This window comes from Strigops habroptila, chromosome 7 (genome assembly GCF_004027225.2).
Source record: "Strigops habroptila isolate Jane chromosome 7, bStrHab1.2.pri, whole genome shotgun sequence".
Taxonomy (NCBI): Eukaryota; Metazoa; Chordata; class Aves; order Psittaciformes; family Psittacidae; genus Strigops; species Strigops habroptila.
The window spans coordinates 43,931,545-43,952,640 of NC_044283.2; the positions used below are offsets into that span (position 1 = coordinate 43,931,545).

Consider the following 21,096-nt stretch of genomic DNA (forward strand, 5'->3'; position numbering starts at 1 on the left):
CTGTAAAGGAAGAAAAAAGGCAAATAATAGCTAATACAATGAATAGATCAAATAGTTGTTTAGTTTCTACTGCATTTGGTAAATGGGAAATAGGACAGCAGAGACACCGGCAACATTCGTTTCACCAAGAACGTCCTATGGAGAATTTCAGAAATTTTTAGTTGAAATTCTTCTTATTGAAATACATATAACCATATGGTTGGCATATTGCAAGCTTCCCTTTTCACACATGCCTTTTTGAAAGTATATGACATTTAAAAGTGTTAGCAAAATGCACTGCTTTTCACCTCGTCAGAAGGATGAAACATGCAGTCACTTCCCCCCAACTTCATTTGCAAGATTAAAAATCATTCTATGGTTTACTTTCAAATTTTTTCATGCCAATACGAGTTACTCTATCAAAGTGATTAGTCTATTTTCCTCTATTCTACAAAGAAAACTAAACCAAACCCCACTCCTTCCATCAGTCATCTTTAATAGCTTTATTATAAAAGATATTCTTACCCCATAAACAAGTTCTCCAACCATTCCATTCCAGATTTTCGTGTCTGCATCCCTTGCCCCATACTTGCCATCCCCAACAATTGTAAGCTTATATTTGAATCCACAGTGTTTAGCAATTTCTGTAGCTAAGTCCACACAATAGCCCTCATATCGATCATTTCCTTCAAGCATTTCGTGATTTTTCTTCATCATGACGTATGGGGACTCCTGCACAGAAAGGACTTGCCTTAGCTACTTGGTAAAGAGACAGATATATCAGTTGTGCACTTCATACATTAATAAGTTTTCTTTTACATGTGGAAAAAAAAGAGAGAAGATAACATCTGAATCATAACATGCTATGTATATGTTAGCTGTTAATTATTAATGTGAAATGTCCTTAACACATTTAAAAGCTGCATTTTCCAGACTCATACACAAAAAAAATACTTACAGGTATAGTGATTCCCAGCAGTATGTTAATAATGACCATGAATGTTAACAGGAGTTATGCATTCAGAGAAGAAAGAATAAGTTCCAAAATCAGTTTCTCTCATACAGTTTGGATGGAAGAAGGCAAAGATATTTAGTTGGTTTTGTTGTTGTCTTAACAGAAGAAAATTGCTTCCTATTTCACAACTGCATCCCTCCCTGGAAAACACTTCAGGCTCTCCAGGCTATATCTTTACTGAATTACTATACGAACAGTAGGTAAGATATCGATAACTATGCAATAAAGTTCTATCCATCAGCAAAAGTGGTGATAAGTCATATTAAAGTAATGTATCTCCTCTTTGCTCAGTTGTTACTGAACGATTCTTGCATTCACCGAAATTCCTGTGCTAGCCTGTGACTGGTCCAAACTGATAAAGAAGCTGTGTAACTTATAAAAATATACTGCTCTGTGACAGTACAAAATGTTATTTTCTAGACAACCAGAATACAACTTTTAATGTTTTATTTTATAACACACCAATCCGTTGAAGCTACAATTCTGAAGCATAAGAACCAGTCTCTTTGCTGTTTGGCAAAATCCATTCTCTAAAACTAGCACTATTGTTCTGTTTCTCAAAGTTTCTTTCCTTTGAAAGCAGGCATTTAATTTCCACTTTCAGGTCTCAAAATTGTAACTTTCTACGTTGTTCAAACAATGACTGTTTGTCTTCTACAGAAGAAAACCACATACTGAATCACATACATTTCCTTAGTTTCCAGATTTTATTTATGTCATAATGAGTAACAGGCCACAACCTCAAATAATAAAAAGACAGTATATTTAAACTAACATAATGACGAGAAACAAATGACTGTAGGACAGACTGTCTTCTGACAAAATATGAGGTTAATTACCAAAATAGTGGTGACAATAATAGTCTTATTCTCTAGTCCTGAAGATTCATTTCCAAGAGGGCCATCAAGAGGATTCACAACCATTTTGTCCACTTCACTCCAATATCCAATCTAAAGAGAGTTTATAGGATGCACAAACACCAGTGAATATGAACTTTCACAGAAAAGGTAAAGCCTGTTATTACTATGCCTTTGATTTACACTCACAGAGAACTATTTTAGCTATTAGTTTACCAGTGTAAATATTTCTGATTATGTAAAAATAATAACAAATAGTAAAAAGAGTGAACTAATGATATTTGTTCAGATCAGTCTGTCTAACACATGCACACCATTTTCATTCACGAGTTAACAGGTTTCAGTATCAATATCACACACTGTAGGATTGAAAGGGTTATGAAATACTCCAGACTAGGAAGACATGAGAAACTGGCTTTTCCTGAAAGGTTGGGAATTAAAGCAGAAAGATAATCACATTTAAAGAAACACCTCTGAAAAGCTGTATTCCGCATTTATCATTCAGAAGCATATTTCCCCAAATACTGGCTCACACATAGCAATTCAGATGAGAAAGCAAAAGGTTTAATCCACAAAACTGAAAGGAAGATACTCATAGTACTTACCAGAAATAACTCATATTTGTTAGGAAGAAAGAATACATATTTTCACTTTGTTGTGCAAGACCATTGTAGAGTACAGCTACGACCAAATCTTATCACAATTTATGCTTTAATTAATCTAGTGTATCATTACCTACCTTAACCTGTTGCTTAGCACTGTAAAACCTTTAAAGACACTGTAAGACAATTCAAATTACCTTCCGAGGACCAGTACTTTTGAGTTCCATGACGTTTATTGTAAAATTGATTCTCTTTCCGTTCTGATCAAACTTTATATTCCCTGTTAGACCTTCCACCTGAACCTATACAGATGAAGATGAAAGTGGTAGAAGAATTACATTTGTCTCTTTTTAGAAAATGCATTCTGTATTTCCAGAAATAATTCAAAAAACTGTACTTCAAAAACATTCAGTTTAGACTGTTTTCCACAGGCAATATATTATCTTAGTATGAGACATGTTCTTGAGGAGTTCACTTCCACATAATTCCAGCAAGATCCAGGCAGGTTAGGAGACTGGAAGGTTCTTTTCAAGCACTTACAGAGAATTTCACACATGCACTCATCCCAGCATTCACTCCAGGGAAGCTACCTGTTTCAATGCCCTTTCTATTTCTACACCATGACCCCAGGGTACAGCTGGATTTGCAAGACAATCTCCAGCATTTCCTCTTCTGGAGATCTCAATCCTCTGTTTACGCAAATTACGGAAAGCTTCCGTCATCACTTGAACAGCATCATAGGTCAGAGCAGATGTATACTGAAAAGAAGTGAAAATATTTAATTAAAAAACAGCTTCAGCTTCACTACACCTTCCAATCCACTCATTAATCCATTAAGCACAGAACCAGATTAAAAAGGACAGTAAGATATACTTCAAATCAGATCAGTTTTTCTTAAGTTTGGAGGTGTCTGGTCTGGACAGGAGGTCGCTACTTTCTGAGGGGCATCTAGGCAAATTAATGAAGTGTTCTCCATCAGAATGGTTACTTGAAGTGCTAATCAGTCTAAGACAAGAAGATTTATAGCTGTTTCCAGTGTGAATTACATTTCTTTCTCACTGCAACTGTGTAACAATTCCGTGTGCAGATATGGCTGGAAGTCCATAGAGGTGAAAGGAGGAAGAAATAATTTCCACTCTTTAACTTGAGCTAGCCTCTAAAAATAAGAAATTGTTCCACTGATTACACTCTTCATGGAGACGCATTTATATACAGATTCTAGACTTCATCTCCTCTGATGTACATACACACAAAACAAAACAACATATATTTGTATATACAAATACAACTTTTAACTTTTAAATTTAACTTTATCTGTTGAAAACAAAAACTCATGGGAAGCTATTTTCAAGTACACAATACCTTGTCAACACCATGCAAAAACAGTGTTTGGGCTGAGATGTCTGGAAGAAGTGGCGTCCCTCAAAGAGCAGTACAGGCGAGGAAGAGCCCCACATTCCTAATCTGACACAATATAAGCAGCTTTACAACTTTTGAGACACCAGAGAAGATTCTGATGCAATCATATGCATCAGAAACTGGGACTAAACAGTCAGAGGCAGTTATCTTTAGTGACAGTAAAATTTTACACCTTAACTAACTAACTGAAGAGAAACCACATGTGCACGTACACTGACGACTGTGGTAGATGGGCTTTAGGAATCCAGAACATTGCAATTATGCCAAATATAAGGAACATTTTTGGAAATATGGGCCAGAATATAACTATTTACAGCCTTATGAATGAATGCAATGATCCTTATGAAGGCTATTAGAAACTGAAAATACATAAACCGTAAAGCGGAGATAAATGATATATTGGCTCTTTGCTTCAATGGCTCAGACTTCAATGAGAATTTTAATTAGCTAGCTCAAGTCATGCAGAAGGCTCTTGTAATTGTAACGAAGGCAGGCTCCTGAACTGAGGTCACTTTTGTATGCAACTGTTAGACCTTGGAGATGAAGAAAAGGAAGGTTGAACTCTTTTTTTCAGATATGTAATCTTAGTGATTAATGTGAATCTTCTAAGAACGTTCTCTCAAGGACCTGTACGGAAATGTTTAAAGGGATCAGAACACCAGAAGAATGTAGCAAAAGACTGGTTGGAATCCATACCGCTTTCTACTACTGGCATAACAGTGATTAAGTGGTGGACATGGACTTGAAGATGAGGAGAAGGTACCACAAGACCCTGACTCATTTTTTTGGGACTGACTAGCAATACTCCTTTAAGCATAGCTCTTTGCAATACAGAAACATATTGTACCACACCAGCATTTTAAGAAATTTGGGATACAGCACTGTCATTAACCACTGAAACACACTTTGGATAGCAGAGAAAATAAGAAAGAGCTTGAAACTGACAATCTACAGTGCTATCCAATTCAGTTTTTTGATGCTTCATTTTATAGTTGGGATATGTTTAATATATTGTCTCAACAATATTATCTCTATAGTATATAATTACTGGCATGAATATTCACACCTCAGTCACATATTCAGTTTGTATAGGGCTTTGCCTATTAATATATGTATCTGTGTGCATATACATGCCATCGCATCTTTAAAATCCACATGCTTTAATTTAATTTAAATCAGCTTTAATCTAAGGATCTCAAAATATTTTACAAGCATCTTTCTTACACCTTCATGTTGTTGGAGATGCCATGAGAGCAAAAAGCCTACGCATCATTTCTTACTGCTTTATTCTGCATACACTTTCAGCTCCTAATAACTTTCATGAGGCTCATTAAAACTATCTATAACTCAATTAATAGATGTAGAGTTGACCAACCAAACCAAACTGAACTTATTACCATAAACAAGAAATGAATGACAGATAACCTGCTAATGCATAGGGGTGTCTGTGTAATAAATAAAATTGTCATAGTTAAAGGATGCATTAGCTCTGTCCTGATTCGCTTTGTTTTACACTGGAGATTCACCCATGTTCTGATCTGCACTATTTAAATAAGTGGGAGCACTGTTCGGAGTATTATTCTGTGGAAGTGCGGTGGGCTCTTACAGCCTACTGCTTATACACCAGTGTAAATCTCCAAATTTCATTTCAGTTGCTTTCAACTTTACATAATAAAATCAGCAACTTCAATACAAAATGGTATAGGTACTATCCTACCGTTCCTACAGAATCACCCATATTAATTAAAGCATGGAAAAAAATATGCAAAAAAATCTTGCTTCTCATAATTCTAGAACTTTGATAATTTATATGGAAGGTATTTGGAAATATCAACTGATTATTTGTAATTTTTTTTTATAACAATCCTGGTCCTGAACAAAAGAGGAAGAAAAATTAATAAAATGTAAAATTGACAGATCTTCTTTTTTCTTTTTAATTAATCTCAGTAAAGATAGCGTTAAAGATCAAGCCCTATTTATCTTAAAAAAAACCCACCATACTATCTTTATTAAATTTGTTTTCAGAGCTTAGAGAGTCAGATCAACTTACATTTTGATGCTAGCCTTTTTTTAAATGCAGTTCCAGCATTCCCTCTGCACAGAACAGCTGAACAAATAATAGGTATTTTTGCACTGAAATGCCATAATGTTTTGGGCAGAACATCAGATGCAAAGAGTCCCTTAAGCAACCTGTCACCTTAGAAAAATTGAAGTGTTCAGGTCCAAAACTGCTATCCAGAGAAAGTGCTGATTTTGTGATGTGTCTATGCTCTTCAGGTATCTTCATTTCATTTAGAAAGGCTGCTTTCTGGGCACACCCAGAACAGCTTTGGTTTCTAGCCCAGTAGCTAGGCACCTGCCTAAGCCTACACCCCTGGAAGTTGAACACTTATTTGGATGACAAGCTCATAGCACATCCAGCAGACACTGACAAGACTTGGTCACTTGAATTATCCCAACACTCCCACTGCAGGATATTTATAGAGCAAAGTGACCTTCTTTCATTCCTTTTAAAACTGAATATAGCACAGATCACAGGATTTGTGAACCCCAAGGTGTTTGGTCTTTCTACTTATTTCACCTACTACTCTAATAAGAAGGAGATTCCCAGGCTATAATTCCTCTCCCAAGATTACTTCCAATCCAAACCACTCTTCTCACTAGTCATTAGTCATTAGAGGTGCTAATTCAGCAGGAAAAAAGAGTGCAGGTACCTGCTTTCTTCTTTCTTTTTTTTTATTGATTTTATACTGAAGAGAGAGGTTTTAAAGTACTTTGGTCTTCCATTAGATTTAATGTAGTGGCCAAAGAGAAGACCTCATACTACTGTAAAACAGAGGTTTTTTCAAATTGTCAGAAAAATGTCACAGAAGAAAAACATTATGGACCTGGGCAAATGTCTTAACAACAAAGCGGACTTTCTGTCTTCCAGCAGGAAGTAGAACAACGCAAGATCTTATTAATGGCACCGATATTTGGATCTGTTGAAGTTCCAGATCCTCTTCCATTCAAAAGAACAGAAAGACAGCATACATGTCTTACTTGTTTAGGAGTGTTACAGAATAGAACAGTTTGGGTTGGAAGGGACCTTCAAAGGTCATCTAGTCCAATCCCCCTTCCTTAGTAGTCTGTTAATTCTTGCCCTATTCTTTTGCATTTTTTCTAGAAGCTTTATAAACCCTCCTAATTCTCAAACCTAAAGCTTAGTCCTGCCAAACTTCATAACACCAAAAAACACACAGAGCTTGATGAAAAAAATAAAACCAATTACTTGGATTTGACTCCATAGAACTTGACAGAAAAAATAAAAACAATTATTTGGATTTGAACCCACAGCATTTTACTTCTAAAAAAAGATGTTGTTGTCTTCTAATCTGTGCTGCTGCCTGTAGAAAATATGCATACTGGCAAAATAAATTCCATTTTACAATTACTTGTGTAATCTTACTTCTAATTTCAAACAGAATGCACTTGCAAAACAGCAATGCCACTGATGATAAGATCACCTTTAATTTACTGTAAAGAACAGAAAACATATGCCTTTGTAATAATCACCATATGAATACATAAAACCTTCTTCTTCAAGGCTAAGCTACAGAAAAGAATGTCACTTTTCAAAGTGTTAAAAATCAACATGATCCAGCAGCAAAACGTGAAGCCTGTGGTTTTAATAGTGAAAAATAAAACCCAACTAGAAAAATTTAAATCAGAGGATGAGAAGAAAATGTACAAATAGGAAGGCAAAAGACTTCTCTGAGAAATCATGTTATAAGGAAGGGATTTAAAAAAGCTAGTATGAACGTTTAAATGCTAAAGGGGGGGTGGGCGTAGGCTTTTTGGGGGGTGTCTCTTTCAATTCCTATGTTCTATCACAAAAGTCACTTCCTCTTTAAAAATTAAGGTTAGCTCTAAGTCAGTAAGCATATGTGACTTACAGCAGATACAAATTTTAAAATACAAAATGCCCTTTTACTGAAATAATTACTGAAATACAGTCTTCAACCAGTGCTCTTTTGATGAGAAAAATGGCCATACAAGCATTAACAAGTATGGTAAATATCCCTGACTTGAGCTTTTAACCAAGAGAAAGTTCTTGAGATGATCATAAAAATGCATTCTAGTCAAATAATTAATGGTTGGTACGTTATGAAAATGGTAGAAGAGAGATTATAGATTAGACTATTCTGTTTTATAAAATGACTGATACTATATGAATGATAGGAACCTGAAAATTCCATTAGGCTGTTCAGCTATATTATTTTCGATCATAGCCAACAAAGTCCTATATATTAATGGAAATAAATTACCCTAGAAGCTGAAAAATACTGCAACAGAAATTATTCTAAATCGGAATTTCATATGAGGATTCTTTGGATTGGAAATTTTGGTCAGCCTGTTAAATAAAGCCACACTAAATGAACTTCAATTTTGGTTTTAATATATTCTGATTCATCACCATTCTCTGTAACAATCTGTAGGAGGGGTACCTGGACTTAATATTACAATACATCTTCTACAAATTCACTTACTGTAGGCAGGAGGTGAAGAAGAAAAACCAATAGGATCTGAGAGTTCTCATCACTTACACTGCAGGTGTTCTAAAAATTTCCAAAACTTGTCATTTAAAACTAATGGTAATATTTCAAGTCGTCAATTAAAAGAAAAAACAACAATGTTGACAAAAACAAAACAAACAAACAAAAAAAACCCAACCAAAAAACCAAAAAACCCAACACCACTAAACCACATCACCTCCATTTTCATTATCAATTCTCATGCACCCCAAACAGCACAAGTATTTGCCTACTGTCTCAAGATGAAATGCTTTCTCCTGTTTACTCCAATCTAATTCCAAGTAAAATACTAACAGAATTAAATACACCAATCTTACCAGGTTACTGATTCTACCAAGAAATGGTTGCTGTCAGAGAATAATAAACACTTCATGTTTGCTTTTCTGCCACACCATACTGGCTAATATAGGCAGCTACTATTAACCGGTCCTTAATACTGGCCTTGCCCGAGTAATGAGCCTGCATGTCTTCTCGCCTCATTCACATAAGCGATCATCAGTGCTTCTCCCTCCTTGCTCCCCCAACCCAAGAAACATTCAGGCATCCATTCCGCTCCAGCTCTGAGCTGCCACCATCCTTCTGTGCCTTTCACTTACATCCTAACAGGTTCTTTCCACTTTGCTGACCCCTGTTTTTGAATGACACATTCCTCCTCCTACTACAGCTTTGTATACCACTCCCCCATTTCTCCATGCAGCTCTCCTGTCCTAACTGACACTGATTTGGTAAGGGTATGCCTGATCTTGCTGAACAGCTGGAGCATGAAGTAATAGTAAATTTCTTCTGTTTATATCAAACATATTCAGGTGAATTGCTGGTTGAAAAAAGCAATCAGAAGTTCCTGGGAAAACAGGCAGGAAGAACCCATTGCACTTTATTGGCTGAAGATCCTTAAACACTTGTAATTGCTAAGGAAAAAAAAGTACAAAAAATTGGATTCAAATTCGAAGAAACAGAGCTATACAGGCACATCAGGACTTGGCTCTGTAGTTTTCTCAAATCTAGCGAATACTTTTGCTTTAGCACAATTCATCCACTTTCACTTGCAGGATCAATGGATCTGGGTCAATAGGTCCCTTTGTATGTCCGAGATAAATCTACAAAGACTGCCTCAAACAACCCACTGCTTTCACTGACTAAATGTTCCATTCCTTAATTGAGTTTTCTTTAAACAAACGAATAAACAAAAAATCCTCAAACCAACTATGGCAGAATAAGTGATCATGCAAAAAAGCCTTAAGCTATTAAAAAGAAGCATTAAGTTTAACACCAACATTTCTTACGTCCACATTTTTTCATACATATTTTTGCAAGTAGAGAAGATTGAATACAGATATTCAAAAGCTCAGTGAAATCAGACAGCTAGAATGCCAATTGCTAGATATTTTATTATGCCCAGGAAACCAAAACACAAGGACTGGAAAACACGGGCAGAAAAATCTCACAAACATGCAGTTTTACAAGGGTAGTTAAAAAAAAAGTAAGTTTACTTCAGTTCAGTTCCTGATTAAATCATAAAATAAATACTGACATTAACAATTTTTTAAAAAATCTGATTTATAAATCATCATAGACTACTTGAATTCAGGCATAATCAATCATATTTTTCCATTTAAAAATGTAGCAAGTGCAACAGAATATCACTTACAACTCTTATTAAAATGTCTAGTACTATAAAACACTTTTCCAACACACTGCAATCGTAAGAGGCATGACCCAAAATGAAGCTATCATCTAATTCATTAATTGTACCTTTTTTGCTTAGTTGTCTATATCTAGACCAAATGCTTTCTGAATTTCGAATTTGAAGAAGATTTTTCACTGTTCTCATCTTTGTTTCTTATTATCAGTGAGTCATCTAAATTTTATTTATCTCTGCAAGGTAAATAAGTACTTTTATATTTTTCTGCATGTTCTCTGTATTCCATCTTTGAGGTAACTCAGCATCAGTAGAGTTAAACCAGCAACTTTCAACTACAAGCTTCATTTTTCCTGACTTAAGAGTTTAAGATTGGCAGTTTTCAACTTTTGCAATTTTACCATAGAATCATAGAATAGTTAGGGTTGGAAAGGACCTTAAGATCATCTCGTTCCAACCGCCCTCACACCAGACCATGTCACCCAAGGCTCTGTCCAACCTGGCCTTGAACACCGCCAGGGATGAAGCATTCATCACTTATTTGGGCAACCCATTCCAGTGCCTCACCACACTCACAGTAAAGAACTTCTTCCTCGTATCTAACCTGAACATCCCCTTTTTCAGTCTAAACCCACTGCCCTTTGTCCTACCACTGTTTGGTATGATATAAACAGTTCAATTCTAGAATCACATTACCTTTGGAGGGAAAAAAATACAAAACTAACAAAAATAACAAAAAACCCCCAACAAACCCAAACCCAACCAAAAAAAAACCCAAACAAAAAACCCCACAAAATCAGATTTTGTAATAATTTTCTAAAAGACTAGATGACCAGTCAGACTGGACGTGAGGAAAAAATTCTTCACAATGAGAGTGGTAAAATACTGGCGCAGGTTGCCCAGAGAGGCGGTGGATGCACCATCCCTGGAGACATTCAAGGCCAGGCTGGATGTGGTTCTGGGCAACCTGATCTAGTTGAAGATGTCCCTGCTCATTGCAGGGATGACCTCCTTTGAAGGTCCCTTCCAACCCAAACTATTCTATGATTCTATGACTTGGCTATAAGAAAAGAGACCTGAAAATGTGAAACTACTGAAAGCAAGATCAGAAGGCAAAACCAGTATCATTTTGTTATCTTAGCTATGCATTAAGTGTATGGGGGGGGGGGTAAGATTATGAAGCTTGAAATAAAATTGCATGAATTCTGAACATCTGAAAGATAATGTACCAGCATAAAGCATTTGAGGCCATCAAAAACAGCTGCAATGAGTATTGGGGATATTACCATCTTCCAACCCAGTGGTGTTCTCCGCGAGCTTGAGCTGCTTTAGGTCCTCAACCAGACAGCCCCAAATTCTTTACTGCATGCTGCACATAGTTTCTGTATAAATCATACACAAGTTGGCTCAGATACTTCTTGCACACACCAAGCCTAAGGTTGCTCTCAGAAAAGCCCATCACAGAGTAAGTAGGCTTATAGAATAGACTATTTCAGTTGGAAGAGACCTACGAAGTCATCTAATCCAACTGTCTGACCAATTCAGGGCTGAACAAAAACTAAGGCATGTTATTAAGGGAACTGTCCAAATGCCTCAAACACTGATGGGCTTGGGGCACCAACCACCTCTCTAGGAAGCCTGTCCCAGTGCTTGAACACCCTCTTGGTAAAGAAACGCTTACTAATATCCAATCTGAACCTCCCCTGTTCCAGTGTGGGGTCTCTCCCCCAGGAGAAAGTCCTCCATGCACTTCATCATGGGTCCTTCCCACGGGCTGCAGTTCTTCATGAACTGTTCCAGCATGGGTCCCTTCCACAGGGTGCAGTCCTTCAGGAACAGACTGCTCCAGTGCGGGTCCCCCATAGGGCCAGCAAACCTGTCCAGTGTGGGCTTTTCTCTCCGTGGGGACACAGGTCCTGCCAGGAGCCTGCTCCAGCATGGGCTTCCCACAGGGTCACAGCCTCCTTTGGGCATCCACCTGCTCTGGTGTGGGGTCCTTGCTCCACCGCGGACCTCCATGGGCTGCAGGGGGACAGCCTGCTCGTTCACAGTCTTCACCATGGGCTGCAGGGGAATTTCTCTCTGCTCCAGTGCCTGAAGCACCTCCTCCCCTCCTTTTTCACTAACGCTGGTGTCAGCAAGTTGTTTCTCTCCCATATTCTCACTCCTCTCTCTGGCTGGAATTGCTCCGGGCAGGAACTTTTCCCCTTTCTTAACTATGCTACCCCAGAGGCGCTACTACTGTCACTGATGGGCGTGGCCTTGGCCAGAGGTGGAGCCATCTGGCATTGGTTCCATCGGACATAGGGGAAACTGGGGAAGCTTCTAGAAGCTTCTCATAGAAGCCACTCCTGTAGCCCCCCCACTACCAAAACCTTGCCACACAAACCCTGAACAACTTATCATGTTTCACTCGCCTCCAAGACGTACGAACCGAGCTTCTTCCTGGAATTAGACCACAGGCTGCCCACAAACAGAATGAGTTAACCAGAACAGGAAGTTGGAGCCGCTGGATGTGAACGGATGTGTCGTCTTTAAGCGTCCTTCGACAACATTGAGAGGTTTGCCTTACGACATAATAACACTAAGGCTTAGAAAGCCCAGCATATTTGTAAATACACAATAATGGATCAAAAGGGCATTTCAACTTGTTATTATTATGCCTTTATAAAATTAAATGTGGCTTTTGTTTTGCTACTTGACAAAGAAATTTGCCAGGAGGCTCAGTGGTATGTTTCAAGATCTACACATTATTAGCTCTTGAGAATTGCATGCAGAGACTGATAACCCCCTCGATTACAACAGATACATTTTAAATTCACTCTGAGGTAAATGGTAGATCATATTTACTTAAGAAAGATTAGAAAACCTTTTGTAAAATGACAGCAAAGCACTAGTTTCAAGTGTCCTGCTTAATCTTTTAATTTTACAGATTTTACCAGTACAGGTACACTGCAGCAACAAACACAATCAGTCTCTTCTCATCTATGTCCTAAGACTGCAAATTCTTATAATTAATATTTTACAAATTTTGAAGATATCATTTTAAAGCAATTTGAACCAGGTCCTTTTCTGGACATATGTGGAACAGGTTTTCAACAATGTTTGTCTTTCTTGAAGAGCACGAACCTTTGAAATGCACTTTTTCTTAGAAAGAGGATCTGGGATGTTATCTCTGCAATCCCTGGGTTATGCAATTCCTGGGATAACGTTACCTGCCAGGGGCATGTAACCTCCTCTCATTTCTGTATTGATGATACAGGACTTCTATAAGCCTTCCTATCGCTTTCATCTAGAATCTGCAGTGACAGCTCTCTAGATTCCACGGGAACTAGTGGCAAAAGCTCATTTATAACCACTGACAATTTAGACAACTGCCTTAAGGCCAAAAGGGGAAAAAGGTTATTCATAAGATCACAGAAGGGACAAATGGGAGACCAGTGAGTTAACCTGCTCTATAACTTAAGTACTTATACACTCCTCCAAGTAGCAAAGGACAACAAACACAGCTAGAATATTAATGTAAGAAGGAATGACATGTTCAAGGACAGGTAGAGAATGCATTTCAACAAGAATAGATCAAAAATCTTGTACTTTAAAGGAACGATCAAGTGCACAGATATTGTTAAGTGTGTATCTCACGATAAAGGTATTTCAACGGTGTCATGATGGTGAAGGGAAAAGAAAAAAAACATAACATAAAAGGATGCCCTGAAAGTAGCACTATCTCTGAGATATACGAAGCCATTATTTCGATTTCTACAGCATCGCAATCAGAGGCTGTGCAGTACCCAGCCCAGCATTTCAAAGATGGGTACCAATTAGAAAGGGTCCAGAGCAAAATGACTAACAGGATCTGGGATTAGAAAAGACAAAGGAAAAAAAATTATTTAGTTTAGCAGGGAGGAAAGCAGGGACAAATATGGCAGCCATCTTCAAATATAGGAGGACAGCTAAAAAGGTGAACTTCATCTGCAGTCAGAAACGGATAAAGGAGTAATGGAATTACGTGATATAAAGGCTGATTTATGCAAGACAAAAAAACTCTGAAACAGAATGCTTGGGGAAGTTCCAAAATCACTATCCACAGGAACTGCACAGGTATATCTGATTCTGTCTTTAGAGAGGGAGGATGGACCAGGTGACTGACTGCTCGAAGACCTTTCTTGTCCTGACTTTATGATTTCTATGACTCTGCTCTGCCTCCAGCTCTCTTGAGGATGGGAATGAAATCTGACATATCTCTGTCCTTATACGCAATGGCAGGCAAAAAATAACAAGTAATATAAGAGCAAAATATAGAAAGCTACACAAAGAAATACAGTAACTGATATAATCACTCCCTCCAAACATTGCAATATAAATCCATGTTTCTCCCTCCCCCCATCAATACCTCTAACATTTTAAAATTATAATTTAACATGTGTCTCTATCTCTTGACTATCAGTGTGACCCTACACATTCCTTGAGCAGACAACATTTAAAGACAGATCAGCCTTTTTAATTGAATTTAAAATGTGGTTTAAGTTAATGAAATTCATGAAAATAAGTACTATTCCTATCCATAATAAAATAAACCTTAAAATATTAGATATTCCAAATACTCTCCTTCAACCCTTTTGACTTCTAGTAGACTTGAAAGGACCTATCATGGAAGAAATAAAGGGAATAGCTGTGACAAAGTTACAGATTTTAATACCATGATAAAATATTGCAACCACTCCATCTTATCTAACACACCTGCATTTTCCCCCCTACTGTAAGTAATGCCAGAGGAACCGGAATCCTTAGCACTGTCCCACCAGTTTATTTTTCCATTGATGAGAAAAACTGCATCTTGGTTTCAGTTACCCTTTTTTACTTCAGTCATGCATTTCACTGTGATTATTTCCAGACTATGATTCTACAGTATTATTAGATAGGTAGGTAGATTTGAGTACTCAAGAATCAGAGACACAAAACAATTGTATTAATCACCCACATCCTTTCCCTTTTTCCTAAATGAGAGCAATACATATTACATATATTTCATTTACGTAATATGAATGTATCCAAAGGCATGACACAGACTAGTTTATTTTATCAAACATCAAATGAGAAATTAACTTATTCTGTCATAAAGTATAAATAAAGTTTATTTTATCATAAAGATAAAATAAACATTTTAAAATACAAGAATAACCCCAGAAAAAATATAGTTTTAACTAAGTCACCCCCAAATTTGGCCTCAGAAAAAAAAAGGAACCTAAAAACTTTATGTTTTAATTTCAATCAAGGTTGTGTGCTTTAAAGGATTTTTGTTCCAGGAATTTAAAAAGTGGTTCTTCCATTCTTTGCTGAAACTTCTTATTCATCTCATTATAAATCAAGAACATGCTTAACAGCACAAAAGAAAGGTACGTCTAGAACATTTGCCATTTATCTTTTTGTCTTAATACATTTTAAGCATACTCATTCTTAATAAAATTTATGATTGTATCACTTAAAACTATTTAGCGTTAAAATTGTATTATTCTTTTTTAACATCTTGCAAACTTTAATTGATCCTCATAATGGTCACAGAAGGTAAGAAGGTGTTATTCTCATAGTTTTATCCAGAGGGAAAACTGAGCTAAGGAAATCTAACCACTTGCCCAGTGTCACATCTTTTGTCACTCAGGCCTGAAATCAGACCATGATTCTGTACCTCAGGCATACCATTTAATTTTAGAAGTTTTTGTAGGATTTAGGCATCTGTCTCAAAGCAACTGTCTTAGCATTTCTTTGGGAGATCACGTTATACCAGAAACTGCTAGATCTGTGCTCCCTAGAAGCCTATGTATGACTACATGTTAGCCTTTAAAACATTTCAAAACAGAGAGAAAGAGGAAAAAAAAAAAACCCACAACAAAAAAAAAGTCAGTAGATACATACTACATCATCACATCCCAAACAATTACTTAACAAGCTGTTAGGCGCAGATTTACAGTGACACAAGGAAAATTAAAATTGTCTTGAATATTTTTGACAAGTGTAGCATCTTTGCTCAACAGTCCTATGATAGAGAATGTTAGAAATACCCCAGAGACATATAAAATTGTGTTGGCACAGCTGGTTGTCTCTTGTCCTTCTATTCCCATTCCCTCACTTCCTGTACATCTGTCATGCTTAAAACAAATATATGACATACCTTAATCGTACTAGTGTGTGCACCAGGATATTCTTTTTCCTCCAGGGTTGACCAACGTTGTATAAATTTTGACACCAGAGGATCATCATAGTCAACTATCTGAAATCCTGAGACATTAGCTCCTCCAAACTGAATTTTTGACAAATCTCCATCAGTAAATCCCTAGATACAGAAAACATTATGTCTGTTATTCAAACAGTTTTGGCAGATTTCTCATTAATATATACAAATAAAGAGTTACCAGACAACTTCTACTGCAGAAGTGTAAGCCAACATTTTCCTCAAACAGGATCCAGGTTTAAATCCTGGGCTGTCAGGATTAAGTTGTCAGCTCCGTCAGCCAGCAATGCCTCTTGTTGCTCACTAGACATACACCTCTACAGAGCAAGGAGTGGATCTGTCCCTGCCATGCTTACTTTCCTAAACAATCCTGTTAATTTCAATGGGACTGCTTAAATGAGAAAGGGAACACTTACATGAGCAACAGCTAGGTAAGCAAGTTTTAGCGAGAAATACTTACAGCCCCAGTTGAGCCCTCTTTTTGTCAGGAACGCTAAAGCAGGTGGAAGGACTTACCATCTCTCCTGCCTCCACCCTCTAGTATAAAGAACTACTCATTCTTACAGACAGGAGGTACGTTTTGTTTTCTATGTTCTGTGTTTTAACTTGCCACACAAATGATTTTACATGAAATACTGATTTCAGACCTTATGCTTTAAATGAATGCTCTGAGTGAACATAAAAAGAAGTAGCAGCTTCAGACCACATTCGCAGAAATTGCTAGAATTGCTCTACAAGGTGCTCTCATTACTGCATATTAATGACACTCATCAATGATGTGTTGCTGCATGTTAGTACAGACACTTCTACAGGGATCATGAAATTTCCTTCAATATTACTGTGAGCTTGACATCTGAACAGGAACATTCATTATACACTTTCACCTCTTCTCCATTTATCAGCATATTTTATTCTTAAAATGGATCAATTTTGTGACTGATCAGACTATACAACATTATTACAACCAAGAAAAGAAGAAGGTAGATTCAGTGAAGAAGATGGGATATGATCAAGTACTAGATAAGCTGTCTTTGTAACAGAGAAAAATATAATTTTAAAATCATTACCATATATAGATGATATTATACAAAAGATTTGCAATATTTGCTTTAAAGTGTAGAAATCTGTAGAAAGCAAATATGATATTAACCAGCTTTAAAATACAAGATATACTAAGCTTTAGATCTTACTGTTACAAACTTAGAGCAATGGCTAAAATAACAACCAGTTAACGTAATGAAATACACTAGGCAATTTTTCTAAAATCTTTATTTCCCTCAAGACTCAAAATACTATTTATACAACATTTGCAATGCAAAATACTGATGTCTAACAGTTAGGGAATTTTCAAATTTTCTAGGACTTTCATGCTTGCTTTGGTAATATCAATACCTTAACTTCTTTATCCTAAAAATTAGTTAATAAATGTAAAAATGAAAACCCACTGTTCTGCTTCTAAAGAGGCCTGTAGAGAACAAGGCATCTTTACACCTGTCTAGTAACATATGTGATTCTTCAGAATAGGGCCCTCCGGGAGGGGGGAAGTATTTTGATCAAAGGTTGGGAGTAGACAGGGGTTATGTCTGAAGTGTGACAGACACGTTGTGGTTCTTCTGTTTCCTAGGCCCCGCAAAGGACTACGGAAGACAGAGTATGAATTACAGTACGCTGTGCCCTGCTGGAATTCATACCAAATGCTATCATAGTCCAAGAATAAATGATGAAAACAAAAAATTATTTAGGTGCACTCACACCATGCAAACCCCAAAACTTTCTTCTGGAACAGAATCACAGATTCAAGTCTGCAGAATTTGCTTTGTCTGTTACAAAGAAACATTGGATAAGATTCCCTAGCTTCAGTAAACAAGTGGTGTTGACTTTAACATCAGTAAAATGGCCCTTCACCTTCAGACACAATTTCAAAAAAATTACCTTGACAGAATTCATTGAGTTTCCTGAACTTTCCCCCTTAGGAATACTATTAGCTATACTGTCTGATCACCTGTGTTCAAGAAAAGATTAATTCAAACTGATTACCAAGCCAATCTAAGGAATGAAGACATATAAAGCTGAGATTCACTACTCTAGCAGAAAGTAAGCTGAGAACCATAATTTTTAAGTACTTCAGAGGTGAGAGAAGAAAAAGCAGTTTGCTGAATGAATGTATTGGCCTATAATGAAGAAAGTTATTCTTCTGACTTCCATACTCTACTTTTCTAAAGTCTGCAGAAAAAAAGGATGAAGTTCTACTGAAGATGCTGAGCAACCTTCACTCCCATTGATGGGAATATCACAGAAGGCATTTAAGCCCTGAAAAGGCTCAGCCAATAAAACCAATACCATCTCAACACATTCATTCATTTAGCAAGGATAAAGACATTTAGCTTTTTTCTATTTTCTAAAATTCATTTAAAACAAAATACCAGTTGATGTGTCCATAAACAGTAAAATGAGTAATACAGGTATTTTAAATATTAAAAATGCTTACCAGATTTGCAATGATATAATGGTATCCTTTAACATGTTTACCAATTGTGATAACCTGTAAAAAAGAAGAAATACCCTCGTAATGGAAAATGTTCACCTGCTACGTGGACCGAGACTTAAAAACTACAAAATGCATTATGATGTAAAAGTTTGTTATGTGCTTTATGGTACACAATACTGAGTTTGCTCAGTGTTTTACTTTTTATTTTACCTAATACATCACTGAATATACACTTTGCTGATGGAAATTAGTCATGTTGAAGTCCAAGTCCCAAGAGGGACAGTCGCTCCAGACAGAAGAGCTGAATGCTAATTACTATGCTGTGTGTTAAAGGCACAACCTGGACAGGAGAGAGGAGGCATCAAGCAATTGAAGCACTGTGTCTTAGAGATTCCTGCTCAGACTGTGCTCCCTTCATAGCAGAACTGTAATGTTCCCTGAACTAGAAAAAGTTTAAAAACCTACTGACATTAACGAAAGCATCTATATTATGAGGAAGTCTTTTAACGTTCAAACTGTTCATTGCCCTAAGGCTTCCTCATAATCTCCCTCAAAGCCAGCTGGTGGTTTCTCAGCAGTCTCCGTTGGCAGACATGTAGTAAAGTCTCCCAAATAAGCCTAATTAAGACTATGTCTGCATGAAAAAGTTTGCATTTTGAAGCAAAACACTTCTCCAGAGAAAGGATGTGGGAGAAAAGAGGTCTCTAGAGGATTTTCCATCTTTTGAACAATGAGAACAACTTAAATCAAGACAGAAGGATTCATTTAGTTCCTCATTTAATATATAACTAAAATATTCAGCATAGGCATCCTGTAAGTTTTATCAGGCTAGTAGAGAATGACATTCTACATACTTGCTTTAATGAAGTTACAGAAATGTAACTGAAGGCAGTGTTTTATGTTACTGGAGTTTGAGACCGAGAGTGATCGCATTACATAGGCCATAGAAGTTATTCAATTATCCCTTTTGAGCTGAATATATACATGATATATGAACTTAATTATTCTAAAACAGTTACTTGGTTCAGACTACTTAAAACTCCTTACTTATTAAAGATTTAAGAACTAAGTAAAGATATATTTCTTATGCAGCTGCTGCTTCCAAAGAAACTTCAGTTAGACCAAACAGAATAGCTCTTCTGAATCCTTCATCATTGGAATCTGAGAAAACAACCAGTAGCTGTAAGTCTTTGGATCAACGGCTAGTAAGTCTGCTCTAACTGCCACTGAGTACTATTTCGTCAATCTAGCTTTCTCAAACATTGCCCTGTGCCACTCACCCATATGAACTATAAGGATGCTGCCAGTTAAAACTCAGAGAATATTCTCCAAAAGCCATGATGAAGGAGCTGTGGACATAAAAGGTATTCACCAGCGTCTCTAGTTTAGACTAGCATCTCAAGCAGTGACAGACAAGAAGTGGCAGTACTTGCAGAGCCGTCCAAAGGATGTTATCAGCAGGAAATGAGATTCTGCAAAGGAAGCTTGCTCAGAAGAGATAGAGGCTATGTAATGAAGAGCATGGTAACACTGACCTGCCAAATCAGAGAAGAGGAATATAAACTAGTCTGACAAGAGCTGAGGAACTGAAATATTTTTCAACTTACATAAATCTTTGAAATCTGGAAAAGAAACTAGAACATGAGACAAAAAACAAGAATGATGAAGCCACTTCACAAACACATCGTGGGACTATACAAAGATCCAAGGACAACAGAGCGTAACTGGGTGAACCGGAAGCTACCACCACAGCTTAAAATGTTAGTGGGATAAATCAAAGAACTACAATACGTTTGTTCAGGAATAAAAAGCAACAAAGAAAGTAAAGAAATTGCTGCTCTATGTATCAAGAATGCAAATAAAACTTCAGTATTAAGAAAAATCTGGCCAACAGAAAGCCTATTGCATATGTCTCAGTAAAAATACACAGAAAAAGGAAAGGGATACTGATACAAGGAGTCATAAAAACAAGGAAATTGCTGAGGGTTTTTTTGGTGGCAGTCTTTTGGGGGGCCAGGAATTAAAAATCTGGTAGCTAAGCAAGACTTGAAGTACGTATTCCGCTTTTAGAAAAGAAAATCAGAAGAATACACTCAAAGGATATTCATAGGCTAGGAAATCCATCGTTCAGCACAAACCTTCATTTTAAGAGAGAGAGAAAATTAATAGAGAAACAGTTATTTTAGATTTTATTTTAGCTACTTGAGAAATTGAAAGTGGGTTTACTTTTTTATGTAAGAACAGGAAGGCACAGAAACAGAATGTAAGCATAACGGACTTAAACAGAAGCTTAT

General features: G+C 36.8%; 1 protein-coding gene across 5 annotated transcripts in view; it reads right to left on the reverse strand.

Moving 5' to 3' along the window:
* GRIA2 (glutamate ionotropic receptor AMPA type subunit 2) overlaps window positions 1-21,096 on the reverse strand; it is a 93,880-nt gene that overhangs the window by 23,079 nt on the left and 49,705 nt on the right. For all 5 annotated transcript variants that reach the window (XR_004389929.1, XR_004389930.1, XM_030491478.1 and 2 more), the window contains exons 5-10: window positions 18,803-18,856; window positions 16,255-16,416; window positions 3,044-3,211; window positions 2,651-2,755; window positions 1,834-1,944; window positions 505-711 (exon numbers count right to left, since the gene is read on the reverse strand). Coding sequence is in view for 3 of the 5 variants with exons in the window: in XM_030491478.1 (XP_030347338.1) it covers window positions 505-711; window positions 1,834-1,944; window positions 2,651-2,755; window positions 3,044-3,211; window positions 16,255-16,416; window positions 18,803-18,856 (807 nt within the window). In the remaining 2 variants the exon portion in view is untranslated. The remainder of the gene's footprint in view (window positions 1-504; window positions 712-1,833; window positions 1,945-2,650; window positions 2,756-3,043; window positions 3,212-16,254; window positions 16,417-18,802; window positions 18,857-21,096) is intronic.